This window comes from Balaenoptera physalus, assembly GCF_965194825.1.
Source record: "Balaenoptera physalus genome assembly, chromosome: 19".
Taxonomy (NCBI): domain Eukaryota; kingdom Metazoa; phylum Chordata; class Mammalia; order Artiodactyla; family Balaenopteridae; genus Balaenoptera; species Balaenoptera physalus.
Window position 1 is genome coordinate 9,394,627 of NC_138900.1, and position 15,921 is coordinate 9,410,547.

The following is a 15,921-nucleotide window of genomic DNA, read 5'->3' on the forward strand; positions in this document are numbered from 1 at the left end:
GTGCACTGCAACGAAGAGTACCCCCACTCAACACAACTGGAGAAAGCCCACGCGCAGCAACGAAGATCCAATGCAGCCAAAAATAAATAAATAAATAAAGGGATGCCTGTATGGGGCACAGCCCTGTGGAAATCACTAGGGGAATTTAGGAGGTGCGTTAAAGTAGGACATGTCGGTGCCTTTCAGAACTCCCAGGTTTGGAAGGTGACTGGAATCTACAAGCAAATATCCCCATGTGGTCCCCTGAGTCGGTCACCTGGGGCCATGGAATGAGTGGCTATGGGGGCACTGCAGCAATACAGAGAGGGTCTGAAGCCAGACACAGTCCTCTTGCACCCTCTGAGGCACAAAATGCCAGCAAGAACTGCTGGATCTGCCAACGAGAGACAGAGACTGCACATGGCTATGTGGCAAACCCTGTGGTGGGAAGGCCTGATCGTATGTAGCTGGCCCGTGAGGCTGACGCCGCTAGCCCGGGGGTGGGCGGGGCTCCAAACGGAGGTTGACGGAAGTGGACCCTGATTCCAGACTGGGCTTTTCTCACTCAGTGGAAGATGCAAGTGCCCAGAGTCCTATAAAAGAGCCAGAAGATACTGGACCAGTTTGGACGGCGGAGCATCACTTCTTCAGATCAAGGATTACACTTTACAGCCCGTGTGTCCAACCACGAGCAGAGAAATCTCCTCCTCAGAGTTAACAGCTGGATGGAGAACTGGAACGGGGAAGGGAGCCTGTGAGCATCTTAGCTGTATCACGACCCTCCACTCTCCTGACTCACTCGGACTAAAGCCGAAGTCCATCCTTACTGAGTCGTCTCCTCGCTTCCTCCTTGCTTCCCTCCACTGCAGCCACGCCGGCCTCCTCACTTCTTCTCAGGCCAGGCACCCTCGTGCCTCCTTTCACACCGACTTCCCTCTGCTTGGGATGCCGTTCCAACAGCCAGTGGTCTGTCTTACCCTTCACCTCCTTCAGGTCTGTTCAGACGTCACCTCCTAAGAGAGGCGCTCCCTGACCACCGTGTAAAGCAGAAAACTCTCTCTGCTCTCTCGCATACGCTCACCTCGACCCGCTTTATAGCCTGTCACAGTACTCACCGACCCTTACCCGCCGTCATATACCTATGCATGGCCCACCTCCCTGCTGGAATGTCAGCTCCAGGAGGGTAGGGCTCTGTCTTGTTCCTGGCTGTCCCATGGTAGATGCTCGATAAATTCTGGCTAAACAGAAGCATGCATGGATGAGCAAACTTTACCTTCAGGCCCTCCTGGTGCTGTGCAAGCCTCTCCTCTGCACCGCGCGCCTTGCCCCGGAGGCCCCCTGTGGCCAGGCCTTGCTCTGAGGCCCACCCCTGAACAGAATGCTGCCCCGTCCAAGAGGCGGTCTGAGGGGTCTCCTTGGACAGCTGACTTCCCCTGTACCCCACGGAGCCCCATCCCTGGATCTCCTCCCACTTCCGGCCATGTTCCCCCACTTCCAGCCTTTCCTGACAGACTGGGTGCAACTGGAGGGGATTAGCTGGTCGAGGGAGGTACATAAAGATCTTGGCCAAACATGGCTTTTCCCATAGAGGGGCAGAGAAAAGGACCCAATCAATTAACCTCTGACCTGGGTTTTTATGTGTACACACTCCAGTGCCTAATTAGCTCCCCCATCCTCAAAGTCCAGCTTCCCCTTTGGTCTCTTGTGCATCAGGTGACTCTGATGCAGTGGCCACCCTGATTCAGGCGTCCCAGGCAAGGTAGGGGCTTGGGCAGGAGAAAACTTAAATCGATTTTTTGTTGAAAAACCTCAGCTTCTGTCTGAGAGGAAGCTGCTTTTAAAAATAAACTCGCCTTCTCAGGTTAATTCACAATACCAGGTACCTGTTCTAGAAACTTCTAAAAAACGCAGACTCTCTGGGGAAGGCTTTCACATTGGTGGCAGGCCGTGTAGCAATGAGAGACATCTTGATGGCTTCTTCTCTCACAGGAAATTGACGACCCTTGCAGCTTGAACCCCAGGTCTGCAACAGTTGGGCTGGGTGTCTAGGACAGTGTATATTGTTCAGCAGGGGGAACCCTTTTCTCAAATTAAACAGTCCACACCACTGGCACCTATAAGAGACTCAACAGATACTTAGTTTGCTAAACTTTATTTTATAGCATATACATTTACATTTACTAATCATAATGTCAATTTGTTAACACAATGAAGCCCTAATGGATCTGATTCTGAAATCAGGAGCTGGAGAGCTGGAGGCTTTCGTCACCTTGAAAGGCCAATTCACTCCTCTGTTTTGTTTTGCTCAGACCCGAGGAAAACCGTGATGCACACAGGTGAAGAGCTACAAACGGAAACCATCTCCTTTCCTCCTGCCTCCTCAGACTCATCCAGGCTTTTGAAATGAACCGTCAACAAGAAATCTGTTTTCAAAGTTGAATCACCAACAACATCTAACAACTGTTCACATTCTTTATCACAAAAACTGAAGCCAGAAGAGAGACCCTAAAACTCTCTCTGATAGAATATGAATTACTGCGTGCCGTATTGATACATCTGCCATCACACAACTGAGTATCACAGCAGGACAGGAGTATGTGAATTACAAAGAGAAACCTCTTTCAGAGTGTTCTATGACAGGCCACGCGCAGGACCAACTTCTCCCACTTGGAACTTTTCCTATCAGTCACATTTACAAGAAATTCAACTATATGCAAATAGGTGGTGGAATCAACGAATTGGATACCTGGACCAAAACAAGCTAACTGATGAACACAAGGTAATATTTTGATAGTCTCTGATGTGACTTGTTTGGCTTATGACACATTCAAGTAGTCATCTTTCAGTTTTTTTTTTTTTTTAAATACATGAAAAAATAGATTCGGATTACTTCTTTAAGCACAGCTTGGGCTTCCCCGGGATACAATCTGGAAACCACTGAGCTCAGGTAACCCGCCCCTCCCCCGACTCCTGCACACCCAGGAGACATGGCACTCTGGTCTATTCAGAGGGCAGAAATTAACAGCCAATTTTTAAAGCATATTTTTCTCTCTCTTCCTAGAATGTGAGATTTGGTCTTCAGCCTCAAAAAGAATTTGGGGGTATTGGATGGAATTAGAGCCAGGGAGCCAGAAATGCCAGAGTCCTTTCCTATCCATTGCTCCTCTTGCACACACGCTTCCTGCAAGGGTTTCACCCCAAATGGGAATCCAAGTACCATTTTTATTAACAGGACCGAAAACCAAACACTTCAAGGCCTAAGTGGACAGTCTTTTTCCCCCAAACCGATGCTTGGGACCTTAACATCCTCTGGTTAGAGAACTGGAGGATGGATATTGCAGACCAGTTGCAGCAAGGAAGTCAGGTCTGCAGCAAAGATCTTGGCTTAACCTACCCGGTGGTCGAAGCAGAGAAAGGGAAGAAGGGAGCGAACGGCCGCCCCGCCCTTTACAATGCCAGGCCCTGCAGAGGTTGGCTGATCATCCAGAAAAGGAAGCAGGTGATGGGGGAGAAAGGCCACATAACAGTGACCTTGCCCATGTGCCAAGGTGAACGTTCTAGAGTTTTCCCAATCTGCTTAGTGACTCTCCAACCTCTGAAGGTGAGTCTAGGAAGAGGTGAAAAAGCAGGCCTGGCAGAGGTAAAGCATAGGGGTACGCCTCCTTACCCTAATTCCTCCCACCTAAATCTCACATACCATTTACCTCTGAGAGCTGGATCTCTACGAACTGGGTGGGTCCCTAAAACCGTCAAAAGTCAACGACAAGGGAAACTTTGTTCCCCACTTGGAACTTCTTCCTTGGTCTTCTTTCGACTGCTCAGATGCAGATGGAAATCAAAGTTTTCTGGGTTCTGTGGATAAATCAGAACAGCTCAAGAGGGGAAGCAGGGAGAAGTGTCACTGGAAAGTTTTTTCACTTCCTTGGAACTTCTAAGCCCTTGAACATTTCCATCTCCCAAACAGGCCTCCAGAAAACTCCTCCCTCAAAGCCACCTACTCTGACAAACAATATAACCCCAAATTATTCAATTCTTACTGAGGGAGATGGATCAGATGAGTGTCAGATGACCAGAGGATACCACGGAGACACTCACCAACAAAAGACAGGTCAGTGGGTTTGCTCTGCCAACTCCTATCCCCACAGGTGTCCCCAATGTTGGCCTTCAGGGGCTCCTAGGAGGGGGATCAGGGCTCTCAGCCTCTAAAACCTCAACTGGTGTGTCACCCACTCCCTCCACTGCACTGGGGTCCTCCTCAGCGACCATTTGACCCTCTGTCCCCTCGGGTTCCTCCGTCCCCACCTGCCCCTGTTGCTCCTCCCCCTTCATCCACTTGTTGACACAACCCAAATGACTTCTGTTGTCATTCTCACCACTGGAGGCATGAGGAGAGCCTTGCGGCTTGGCCTGTGGACCCTGGGAGGTTGAGGCCGGTGACTCAGCGGGCTGTGGGCTCCGAAGGGCCTCCTGATACAATGCATCCCTTCTCGAGCCTTGCCCTCTCTTTGGAATCTCTGGTTTCTTCCTGGTGTCTTCCGGATCGACAAGGACATAAGAGACAGGGCCCAAGCTCACCTTCTTTTTCTTCCTCATGGGAGCAGGGCTCTTTGCCGAGGCCCAGCCCATGGCCTTCTTCTTTGGTGGGCCCTCTGGACCACCATCTTGGTCTGACTCAGAGGCGACTCCAGGGCTCGCAGCTTCTGCCTGGGCATCGTGGGGCGGGTTGCTGGGAGATTTCCAGGCACATTTCACTAGGGCCTTCTTCAAAGCTGACCCCTCCTGCTTCACACAGGGCTTTTTGTTGCTCCTGATATATTCTGACATCTCCATATTTTCAGCATCATCAGCTTCAAGATCCTCCAAGAAGGCCGAGCTGTGGGAATGGTTGCCTCTGGATTTCTTCCAGGGCACTGATTCCTGCTTGGGAGTTTTTTTCTGCTTCTTTCTCCTGGGGCGAGTCTTAGCTCCAGCCTTTTGAACCAGAGGTTCAAGAGGGTCACCCTCATCTTCCACGTCATTCCAGCCGTCCAGGTTCTCCATCTTCAAGGCAGAGCCCACCTCTGCAGCCCACCCTGGCTCCTTCTTGACCTTCCTCGCTGTTGCCAAAGCCAAGGATGCCACTGCTTGGGCCTCAGCAACCCCTTGAGCCCTGGCTTCCTCCCGGCTGCGGATCTCGCCATCCATGTAGAAGATGATTTGCACCACTGCCCCCAGAAGCACCCCCAAAGCTTCTGCCCAGTTCTCTGGGGGCTGATTCTGGTTCTGGGGTGGTGGGCACTGGTTGAGCTGAAGCAGGCGGACCACATCCTCCCAGGTGCGCCCCTCTGCATCCAGGAATTCACTCAGGTTTTTTAAAAACTCAGCATCCTGGGTGGGGTCCCTACAGACCACTCTCCAGATGCCCCCCCTTCCTGGGAATTCCCGGGGTATGGCCCTCGGATTCACGCCCTCGCCCACCTCAATGAGGGCAGCTTTGGCATTCTCTTCCCTCAAAAAAATCTTGTTGAGCACAGAGTACGGGCCCAGCGGGGAGAGGACCCCATTCAAGGTCTCCTCAATTTCCACTTGGCCACAGTCCTCCGGGATGCCTGTGACCAACAGGCACCTGTGGATGTCCACCTCCATCCCCCGGCACCAGTCCTCCAAAAGGTTCACCGTCATGGTCGTGGACACCTGGCAGCTCGATCCCCACGTGTACTGAAGAGTCTACGACGTGGACGGGGACTGCAGCGGTCCCTAAACAGCAATCCTGTAAGGTGACAGGAGAAGGAGGTCAAATTCCCGGGAACACGGCCAGGCTCAGAGTTCTCAGCTGCCCCCTCCAAGGCTGGCCTGCAGGAGGCCTCGAGCTTTCCCAAGGCCTTCCTCCCCAAACCGGGCCCCGGGTGCTCACGCGGTGTCCTGGAATCGCCGAAAACCGCGAGCGGCCCCTCCCCGGGGCCTGGCTCTCGGTCAGCCCGTCAGGGATGCGGCAGCCCCGCCTCTGACCGCCCAGACGGGCCAAGGAGAGGCCGCCGGGATGCAGCCGCTCGCCAGGTGCCAGCTCGGGCCACGCCGGCACGGATGCTCTGGGCCAAGTGCCCGAGACGCCAGCGTCCGCCCCCGCTCGGACAGGGCGCGTCAGGTGGCGTCTCGCCTGGGTCCAGGCAGCTGCGCTGAGCCGAGGCCGGCGTCCCAGAGCGCGCTTGCGCGCTTGCTCTCGCGTAGTGCCTGAGGTCTCCATGGCAACCGATGGTTGCAAGCTAGCGCGTGGGCTGTGCAGTTGGGCCTGGGAAATCGCGTGGGAGTGCGACTGTTCACCTATTCACCGAGCCCGAGGTCTGCATGTTCTCCGATTGCCCTCCCGGACCCGGTCTTTCCACCTTTCTCTACTCAACATGGGCCTCCGGGACGGGGGTAGGGGGTGCTGACTTCTATGGCTGCACCAACTACCCCTCTTACCCTCAGCCTTCCTGTTGGGTTGAGCCAACAAGACTCCTAGGAGACAACAGAAAGCAGAGGGCGAGAGGAAACAGCGGCTTCAATCCCCATGGGTTCCCCTAATAAAAGCCACAGCTCTTGTTGAGAGCTTTCTAGGTTAGCTACAGTTCCTTGTTCCAGAAATTTCCAGAAGTTTCTAGAAACTTCTCGATTTTCCACCCCCTTCAAGCCTGGGGATAGTGCCTCACCTTTCCTTGCTGGTTTCCTCAACTCACTGCCTACAGGTAACACCTTTGTTAATAGTTAATGAAACAGTCCTCAGTGACTCAGTTTGAGTTGCCATGTTTCCTGTCAGGCCCTCACTGATACATCTATCAATGTGGCTTCCTAACTGTGCGATCTTAAACAAGAAATTTGAGCTCTCTGAGCTCCTTCCTCTTCTTCACAATAGGAATACCAAGAAAAACTTTCCTGATCTGGAAATTTTGAAGATTAGGGGAGATCACATATGAAAAATGCAGTGGGCCTGGGTATTCAACCAAAATCTGTTGTTTGGATTCCATTTTGGAATTGGCCTTTGCAAGACCTAATAGCCAGATATCCATTTCACTTTCCTCTCTGATATCCCTGAACTTGGGCATGATCAATATTTGTGTGATTGATTCCCCGAGTTGCCATCATATTTTAGACATCATTCAAATTGCTAAATCTGAATATTCACATTCCAATAAAGACAAACACTCTAGCTATAACTAAAGTTTTTTTTTTAAATTTATTTATTTTATTTTTGGCTGTGTTGGGTCTTTGTTGCGGTGCGCAGGCTTCTCATCGCAGTGGCTTCTCTTGTGGAGCACGGCCTCTAGGTGTGTGGGCTTCAGTAGTTGTGGCACGCAGACTCAGTAGTTATGGCTCGAGGGCTCTAGAGCGCAGGCTCAGTAGTTGTGGCACACGGGCTTAGTTGCTCTGCAGCATGTGGGATCTTCCCGGACCAGGGCTCGAACCCGTGTCTCCTGCATTGGCAGGTGGATTCTTAACCACTGCGCCACCAGGGAAGCCCATAACTAGAGTTTTAAAATCTCAAGTGTTTAACATGTTGAAATTCTATGAATCAGCTGAAGAATGAATGTATATCACTATGCAGTGGTTTTAAAACGTTGCCATAAATTCTTTAACACTCCTTCTATGGAGAGGTGGGGATCTATGTCCCCTCTTCTCGAATCTGAGCAGACTTGTAACTGCATTAACCAATAGAAAGTGTGGTAGAAAGGAAATGATTGAACCAATAGTATCATGGAAGGGAAGCTACGTGACTCCTCGGGCTAGGAGGAGGCCATGCAACTTCTTCCTTGTTCATTGGGACAATCTCATTCTTGTATCTTTGAGCATCCAAGTAAGAAGTTCAACTATCCTCTGACTGCCATGCTGTGAGGAAGCTCAAGCCACACGGAGAAGTCACATGTGTGTGCTCCAGTCAACGATTCCCAGCTGAGCCCAGCCTTCAAGTGAGCCCACCAGACATGGGAGTAAAGAAACTTGTAGGTGATTCTACCCCCCAACCACTTGAGTCACTCCCTAACCACTTACATCATCCCAGTTGAGGGCTAGACATGGCATAGCAAAAACAAACCATCACTGCTTTACCCTGTGTAAATTCCTGACCCATAGAATCAGTGTGTATAACAAACAGTTCTATGCCGCTAAGTTTGGTGATGGCTTATTATGCAGCAAGTGATAACAGGAAGATATTGCAAAAGTAGAATGTGTCTAGGATTGGTGATGATTGACATTACTTCCAAAGACACAGAGAGCAACGATCTTTGGTCCCTGAAAAGATTCCCCAAAGTAGCTTTTTCTGGCAGTGCACCGAATTTCACCTCATGGGTTTGTTTCAATGATATACCATCGTTACTATCAACAAGATCCTCCGGTTTCTCAGATGATGAGACGATAAATCTTCTACTTTAGTCAGTTACTTTTAGCAAGGAAGGAAAGGTTGATAGTTTGGTGAGTGTCACCATCAGCTGAGCTGGTCAAATATGTCTTGTTTCTTCTTCAGCCATTTAGTATCATAAAGCAGAGTAGCCAGAAGAGCAAGTTGTAGCTGACTTTGCTACAAGATTATACTGCCAAACTTAAAAAAAAAATTGGGTACTAAATTTAAAAAATTAAATTGTAATAAAAAGTTTTGAATTTGATAGGATTTCAGATTTGTTCTTATATTCCCTAAAGTTCATTCTATGATGGTGATTTTTGCCTGTGACCAAATACTTAGCATTCAATGTTTTATTTTAAAAAATGTGTATTTGGGGGTTTCCCTGGTGGCACAGTGGTTAAGAATCCACCTGCCAATGAGGGGAGGCAGGTTTCATCCCTGATCCGGGAAGATCCCACGTGCTGCAGAGCAACTAAGCCCGTGCGCCACAACTACTGAGCCTGTGCTCTAGAGCCCGCAAGACACAACTACTGAAGCCTGAGTGCCTAGAGTCCGTGCTCTGCAACAAGAGAAGCCTGCTCAATGAGAAGCCCACACACTGCAATGAAGAGTAGCCCCCACTGGCCACAACTAGAGAAAGCCCGTGAGCAGCAACAAAGACCCAACGCAGCCAAAAAATAAAATAAAATAAAAAATGTGTATTTGGGGGCTTCCCTGGGCGCTCAGTGGTTAAGAATCCTCCTGCCAATGTGGGAGACATGGGTTCCATCCCTGACCCAGGAAGCTCCCACGTGCCACGGAGCAACTAAGCCCATGCACCACAACTACTGAAGCCCGTGCACCTACAGACCGTACTCCGCAGCAAGAGAAGCCACTGCAATGAGAAGCCTGCGCACCGCAACGAAGAGTAGCCCCTGCCCGCCACAACTAGAGAAAGCCCACACACAGCAACGAAGACCCAACGCAGCCAAAAATAAATAAATAAAATAAATAACTAAGTAAAACGTGTATTTGGTCCTGACACATAGTAAACTGTTATTATCGTAAAGGCAAGAGTTCCAGGAGCCCTCCCACTGTTGAGTGGCATTCTTCTTATACCATCTTTCCATTGACCTGAAGTTTGTTCTGTGATGGTTAAACCATTGGGTCCAGGAAAGTAAGATCGGAAGCATAATGTCTACCAAATGGGATGTTCTTGTTAGAAGAGTGTAGCAAGTTGTACTAAAATCTAGTGGTAGCTGTCTGGAACTCTCATGCATGTAATACGTGTACACGTCTCGTGCATGTGTATTTTGGAAACGCTTTGGCTGTATCCACTAAAGGAAAGCAGATGCTAGCCCTACAACTTAGGAACTCCACGCCTAGCTATGTATGTACCCAACAGAAATGTGTTCCCTAAAACTATAAACAAGGATATTCATTGCAGCACAGTTCCTAGTAGCCAAAATCTAGAAGCTACCCAAACACCAATCAACAGAAGAGTGGATAAACTGTAGAATGTTCACACGATAAAATACTGAACAATTAGAATGAATGATCTACAATGACACGCAACAATATAAATGAATCCTGCAAAATCTTGAGCAAAAGAAACCAGATACACAAGAGCACATACTGTATCATACCATTTATATGAAGTACAAAAACAGGCAAAATTAACCTATGTTTTTAGAAGTCGGGAGAGTTGTTTCCTGTGGAATGTCTAATGACTTGAAATGTGTCTCCCTCCGAATGGAGGGAGAGCTAGTCAAGATCTGTTTCTTGTTCTGGTTGTCGGTTATAGGTGTGTTCCGATTGTGAAAATTCAACGTGTTGTATGCCTATGATATGTGCACTTTTCTGTAAATATTTCATACTAGTCTTTGCTGTTCTGCTGATTGATTAGATGTGAGGTGCAAGGTAAACTGAGCAAATGTGACCCCAGGGTTTTGGAATGAGTAACTAGAAAGAGCATGATGGGACTTAGTTTTACATGGGGAAGGTTTGATGGAGAACAGACTTGGGAAAGAAGGGAGAGGGTGAATCAGAAGTTTAGTTTGGGCCGTGATGAATTTGAGATACTGTGTTGAGGGTCACAAGACCAACCTCAGTGTCAATGATTCGCTGGGAGTCTTCCTGGGACTCAGAAAAATTATTGTACTCACAATTATACTTTATTACAAGAAAAGGATACAGTTTGAAATCAGCAAAGGGAAAAGGTGCGTAGGGCAGAGTCTGGGAGAGACCAGGTGCGAGCTTGCAGTTACCCTCTCCCAGTGGAGTTACATGGACAGCACTTACTTTTCCCAGCAACAATGTGTGACAACAATGTGTGACAGAGTATTGCCAACCAGGGAAGCTCACCTGAGCCTTAGTGTCCAGGATTTTTTTTTTTCTGGGTCAATCATGTAGGCATGGAGCACACATGTGATTGACTTTACTCAGCCTTCAGCATCTCCAGAGGTCAAAGTGATGCTGCAGGGCACAAGGCCACCACCATAAATTGCATTATTAGTACAGGATCCTCTAAGGCTTAGAGGTTACCCAGGAGTCAGAGAAGGGCTAGTTGATTCTTTAAAAGGTACGGGGTTTGGACAACCCAGACCTGTTGAGTTAACTCTTCACTACACGGATGCCTAAGAGTGTTTCAGTCAGGGTTCAATCAGAGAAGCAGATTCTGAGTTAATTAAGCATTCCAAAATATTAAAGAGATAAATTAATGCGTGAGAGAGAAAAACTTTAAATTTGTTATTTATATATGAACATACAAATATATATTTATAATTACATATACAATATACAATTATATGTATAGGTGATTATAAATATATATTTGTACATATGTATATAGGCATGTGTATATATATATATGTGTGTGTGAGTGTGTATGTGTGTGTGTAAGTGGAATCAGCTGCCTGCCCCTTCTCCCATCAGTGAACCACCGATGATTACCAGTGGATCTAAAAATAGTTTTGAAGCAACTTTGGTAGGAGTCCTGGCTGTGGTTTCCATGACAACACTTCCAACTGCAGTTTCCATGACAACGCGTCGATGCAGCCCCAACACTTTCACCCGTCTTGGCACTTTAGGGTAACCTTTGCATCCTCTTCCTCTCTGTTTCACCTTTAGGTTTTTATTTTGTCTTCTTGTGTATTTTAAATGAGAACACACAGAATTTCCATGAATACTAAGGTCCAGGGGCTCTGGGCTCCCACCCAGATTTCCCCTCCTGGGTAAGTTGTAATAACCCACCGTGGTGGTTCTGTGACTCATCTGGCTTGTTCTAACCGGTTTGTGCTATGAGAGCTCCTTCTTGCTCCAGAGTTTCTTCAGTTTGTACTTTCTAAAGGTCCCGTGACATGGCTTTCCCCGTCACCGCTAACCCCCAGACTGCTAACCTCAGCATCTGATGTGAGTCTGCATATATATTTCTCCATCTCATATAATCATTAAAAATACACAGACTATAGGGAATTCCCTGGTGGTCCACTGGTTAGGTCTCCACGCTTCCACTGCAGAGGGAATTAAGATCCCACAAGCCGTGCAGTGCGGCAAAAAACAAAACAAAACAAAAAAACACAGGCTATTTCCAAATACCCATAATTTATTTATATTTTGAAAAAAATATTGTTAAAATACTCCAGAAAAAACAAGAGGGTAGGGGGATAGAAGGAACAAGATTGGCTGTGAGTTGACCCTGAAAAAAAATTGTTATAGATGGAGGTCATTATACTATTCTCACTACTGTCGTTTACATTTTTTAATTTCCATGAATTTTTTTTTTTAAGGAAAGAAAGAAAATGTCTTCTGTCTTTGGTATTTTATTTTTCGTTTTTCTTGCTAACATGGTTTACAGAAAGAGTAAAATGCATCCCCACAGGATTTTATTGTTTTAATCCTAACTGTTCTCATAATATCTGGTACTACAACTTTTAAAAGGTAAAATTCATATTGTTAACTGGTTAGAAAGAGTCATCCTATCTGTCCTTGTTTTGTTGAAATATTTAATCAATTAAATATATAACCTGTTCTCTATTTAAATAATTATTCTCATAATTTTAGAAAACTGTCATTATTAAATATTTAGATATATGAAAAAAGGTATACACAATAATGGAATGAGTGCCTGCATGCCAGTTTACCCACCACCCCACCCCCAGCTTAAGAACTGAAGCATTTCCATGTTCATTTACGTCTTTTTCAGCCATGATCTTCCACTATTCTCACCTTAGGATGTTTGTACTTGCTGTTCCCTGTGTGGTTCCCTCCTTGTCATTCAAGCCTTGGTCCAAATGTCACCTCCTCTAAGAAGCCTTACCAGACTTTACCTAACTGCAGGAGTTTCTCCCTCACACACACTCACAAAAATCACTATCACATCACGTTGGCTTATTAGTGTATCAGTTAGCATCACTGCGTAACAATTCCCAAAGTGGTTTAAAGATAGTACATACAGTATCTAAAGTTGTACTCCCCATGACAACAGAAGCCCCCAAGGGTAGGCACCTTCCCTGTCTTTTTCACCATCAGATTCCCAGAATCTAGACAGTGTTCGCCACAGAGGGACATTTAATCATTCTTTGTTGAATGAATAAATGACTGCATCCATTGACTGTCCTGGGTTGGAAATGGAGCTGGCCATTTGGACAACCACTGGAACTCTGAAGCCAGAGAGTGAGACACTCTCTTTAAAAATAAATAAATAAGACAAAACAAAGAGGGTTGCCTCTGTCTGCAGTGCTGGGAAGGGAGCCAGGACAAAGGAGTGCTTATTCATCAGTGTAGACAGGTAAATAGTAAACTCCACATGAGAGACGCCCGCCCTCCCCTGCCTTAGAGGGTGATTTTTTTTCTTGATGACAGTCAATGAGGCCAGTCACTCCAGGTGGCCATAAATCCTGTGGGTGGCCATTCCAGGGAAACTTTTGAACCTGTACTCTCTCTGCCTCTTCTCTCTAAGCTCAGGTCCCCCTAGTCAAATCAAGGTTGGAGTATTCACAGCTCAAGTCCCCTTCTCACCACCACCCTCCATTACTCTTCACATGTACATTTTCAAAAATCTCCACTGCTTGCTAACAGGCCTTACCACAAAAATTTACTTTTTATCCTGGCAAGCTTTCCCAGTGGATTTCTTGAATTCCCTCTCCTTGTTGGTCCCGCTAAAAGAATCATCAGATGGTCAGAGCCAATGAGAGCCATCTTCTAGGACAACCCTTGTTGGCCTGGTTGTAGTGCATGCTGAGACCCAGAGAAAGTGAGGGCCAGAGGTAGGGGGGTTGTAATCAGGAAGAACAAATCTGACTCCATACTGGATCTGTTTCTTTTATTTTAACCTTTGTATTTTATTGCTTTTGCTATAAGTTATTCACTAAAGAGATGTTGCCTATAAGCTTAAAGTATACATTAATAGCCCATCTCCAGGAACTCTGTCTCCCATGCCTGAGTGTTAAGCTAAAGTACCTTTGTTTAGCTCACAGGAAACATCCTGACCAGACTTACCTGTGAATGGCTGCAGGAAGGAAGAAATTAACACATACCCTCCGGAATCTGGCTGGAACCAGGAAGTACAATAACTTATCACCTTTTTTACTTTACTTCCTTACCTCCCCCTCTTTGTTTTATAGAAGAAACTAACATCCACCCCAGGCAAGATGGTTCTTTGGGACGCTAGTCCACCGTCTTCTCGGTCTGCTGGCTTTCCAAATAAAGTTGCTATTCCTTGCTTCAACAATTCATCTCTCGACTTATTGACCTGTCATGCAGTAAGCTGTACAAGCCTAGACTTGGTAACAGGGTAACCACAGGGATGGAGCTGAGCACGTGAATATGCCTAGGGGCTCTTGTAATAATTATGATCATCACTATTATCATTGTTATATTAATATAATATAAAATTACTATTATTATTATTCAGCATGGTTCTAGTACTGCTTATACAGCAGTGAACAAAACAGATAAAATCCATGAGCCTTGCACATAGATGGAGTAGAGTCTTTCCAGACAAGGAAACAGCCAGTGCAAAAGCCCAGGGGCTGGAGATGGTGAGATGTTTGAGGAGCAGCAAGGAGGCTAGTGTGACTGGTGCAGAGGGAGGGAGGGGGAGAAGGTGGGAGTTGTGATCAGAGAAGGACTGGGGTCTTGGGAGGACTTGGCTTTTTCTCAGAGGAACATGGGAGACACCATGGGGTTCTGAGCAGAGGTGTGATCTGATATGAATTTAACCCTCACAACAGGCACATGGACTAGAGATTATCAACCCATTATATAGATGAGGACACTCAGGCTCAGAAACCACACATCCAGCTTGTAGGGGAGCCAGGATTTGGTGAGATTTTTTTTTTTTAACTTTTTAATGTGGCATGTGGGATCTTAGTTCCCAGATCAGAGATCGAACCCGAGATCCCTGCAGTGGAAGCACAGAGTCTTAACCGCTGGACCACCAGAGAAGTCCCGGGAGCCAGGATTTGAACTTACATCTGTCTGGCTTGCTGTGTCCCTGACCGGGGACTCGGACCCCAAGCAAAGAGGATAAGGGCAGCCTGGTGACCCTGGCTCTGGAACTGAGCAGATTTGGGAAAACAAAGATCCACAGAGCTCCCTGAGTAGGGCTGGGCCTGACAGAGACTGCCAGCTGCTCTCATCAGAGACCCTCCTCCTCTGTTCCATCACCTGCCAACCAGAGACCAAACCTCATGGCCAGTCCTGATATGTGATTATCCAAGACCAGTTCTGGGGAGGATCTGGAATTTACCTTTCTTGTTCAGCTTGGATTCCTCCACTCACTGTAAGTTTTTCTGGACTCTCACAGTGCCCTGGGCTTCTCTCTGCAAAGCCTTGGTCACACTTGACCTGGATCACACCTTCTTGTCCTTCAGGGCTCAGCTTCCTCCAGGAAGCCCTCCCTGACTGCCCAAGCTGGGTCCAGCGCCCCCTTGAGGCTCCTTCGTCCCAACTCTGCACACTCTGGGTCATCACTGCCTGGAGATGGGTCTGTCTCCCCCACTGGATTGAGAATCCTGGGGGGTCAGAGCTGGGGCTGTCATTGGTCACCTCTGTGTCCCCAGCACAGGCCGGACACAGAGGAAGGGCTTGGGGAATATTTTTATTGGATGGGTTTGCCATAAATTCTCCAAAGACACTAATGCAAGAGGGGAGGACGTTTAAAGTGATGGTCATCTTGGGTCAGGCTCATGACCTCAGAGCTGGGAAACCTTGAGCACATCACTCCATCTTTCTGAGCCTCAGCTTCTCTGTTTGCAAAATGGGGTGTTGGGAGGATTCTGGGGATGATACCTATGGATCTCGGGGCCTGGCACATAGAACTCACTCAGCACATAGCTTTCATCACTATTATTATCCAAGATGGGGAAATGAATGATTTTCTGGACAAGCACTTATTTTATCTTTTCCGAATTTGTGTGAGGGGGGCAAGTATGAATAAGCGTCTTAATCTGATTATAGAACACCAAAAAAGAGCAATATATAGCTATTATGAAAGAACATACTGAAAAGAGGACAATAAAAATCTCCCACAAATTCATGCTGCATGGAAGACCTCGTGACCATCTTTTTAAAGGTAAAATCTCAACTCTCATACAACCATAAAATGG

General features: G+C 47.2%; 1 protein-coding gene across 9 annotated transcripts in view; it reads right to left on the reverse strand.

Annotated features, from left to right (window-relative positions):
* Positions 1-2,115: 2,115 nt before the first annotated feature.
* Positions 2,116-15,921, reverse strand: part of PNMA8A (PNMA family member 8A) — a 106,630-nt gene continuing 92,824 nt past the window's right edge. The window contains exons 1-3 of one of the 9 annotated variants that reach the window (XM_082438267.1): positions 4,555-13,772; positions 4,075-4,153; positions 3,673-3,831 (exon numbers count right to left, since the gene is read on the reverse strand). In XM_082438267.1, the coding sequence (XP_082294393.1) occupies positions 3,815-3,831; positions 4,075-4,153; positions 4,555-5,640 (1,182 nt within the window). In that variant the 5' untranslated portion in view covers positions 5,641-13,772 and the 3' untranslated portion in view covers positions 3,673-3,814. Of the gene's footprint in view, positions 13,773-15,921 lie in introns of those variants that run through there. The other 8 variants (XM_082438263.1, XM_082438265.1, XM_082438266.1 and 5 more) reach the window with 8 other exon arrangements.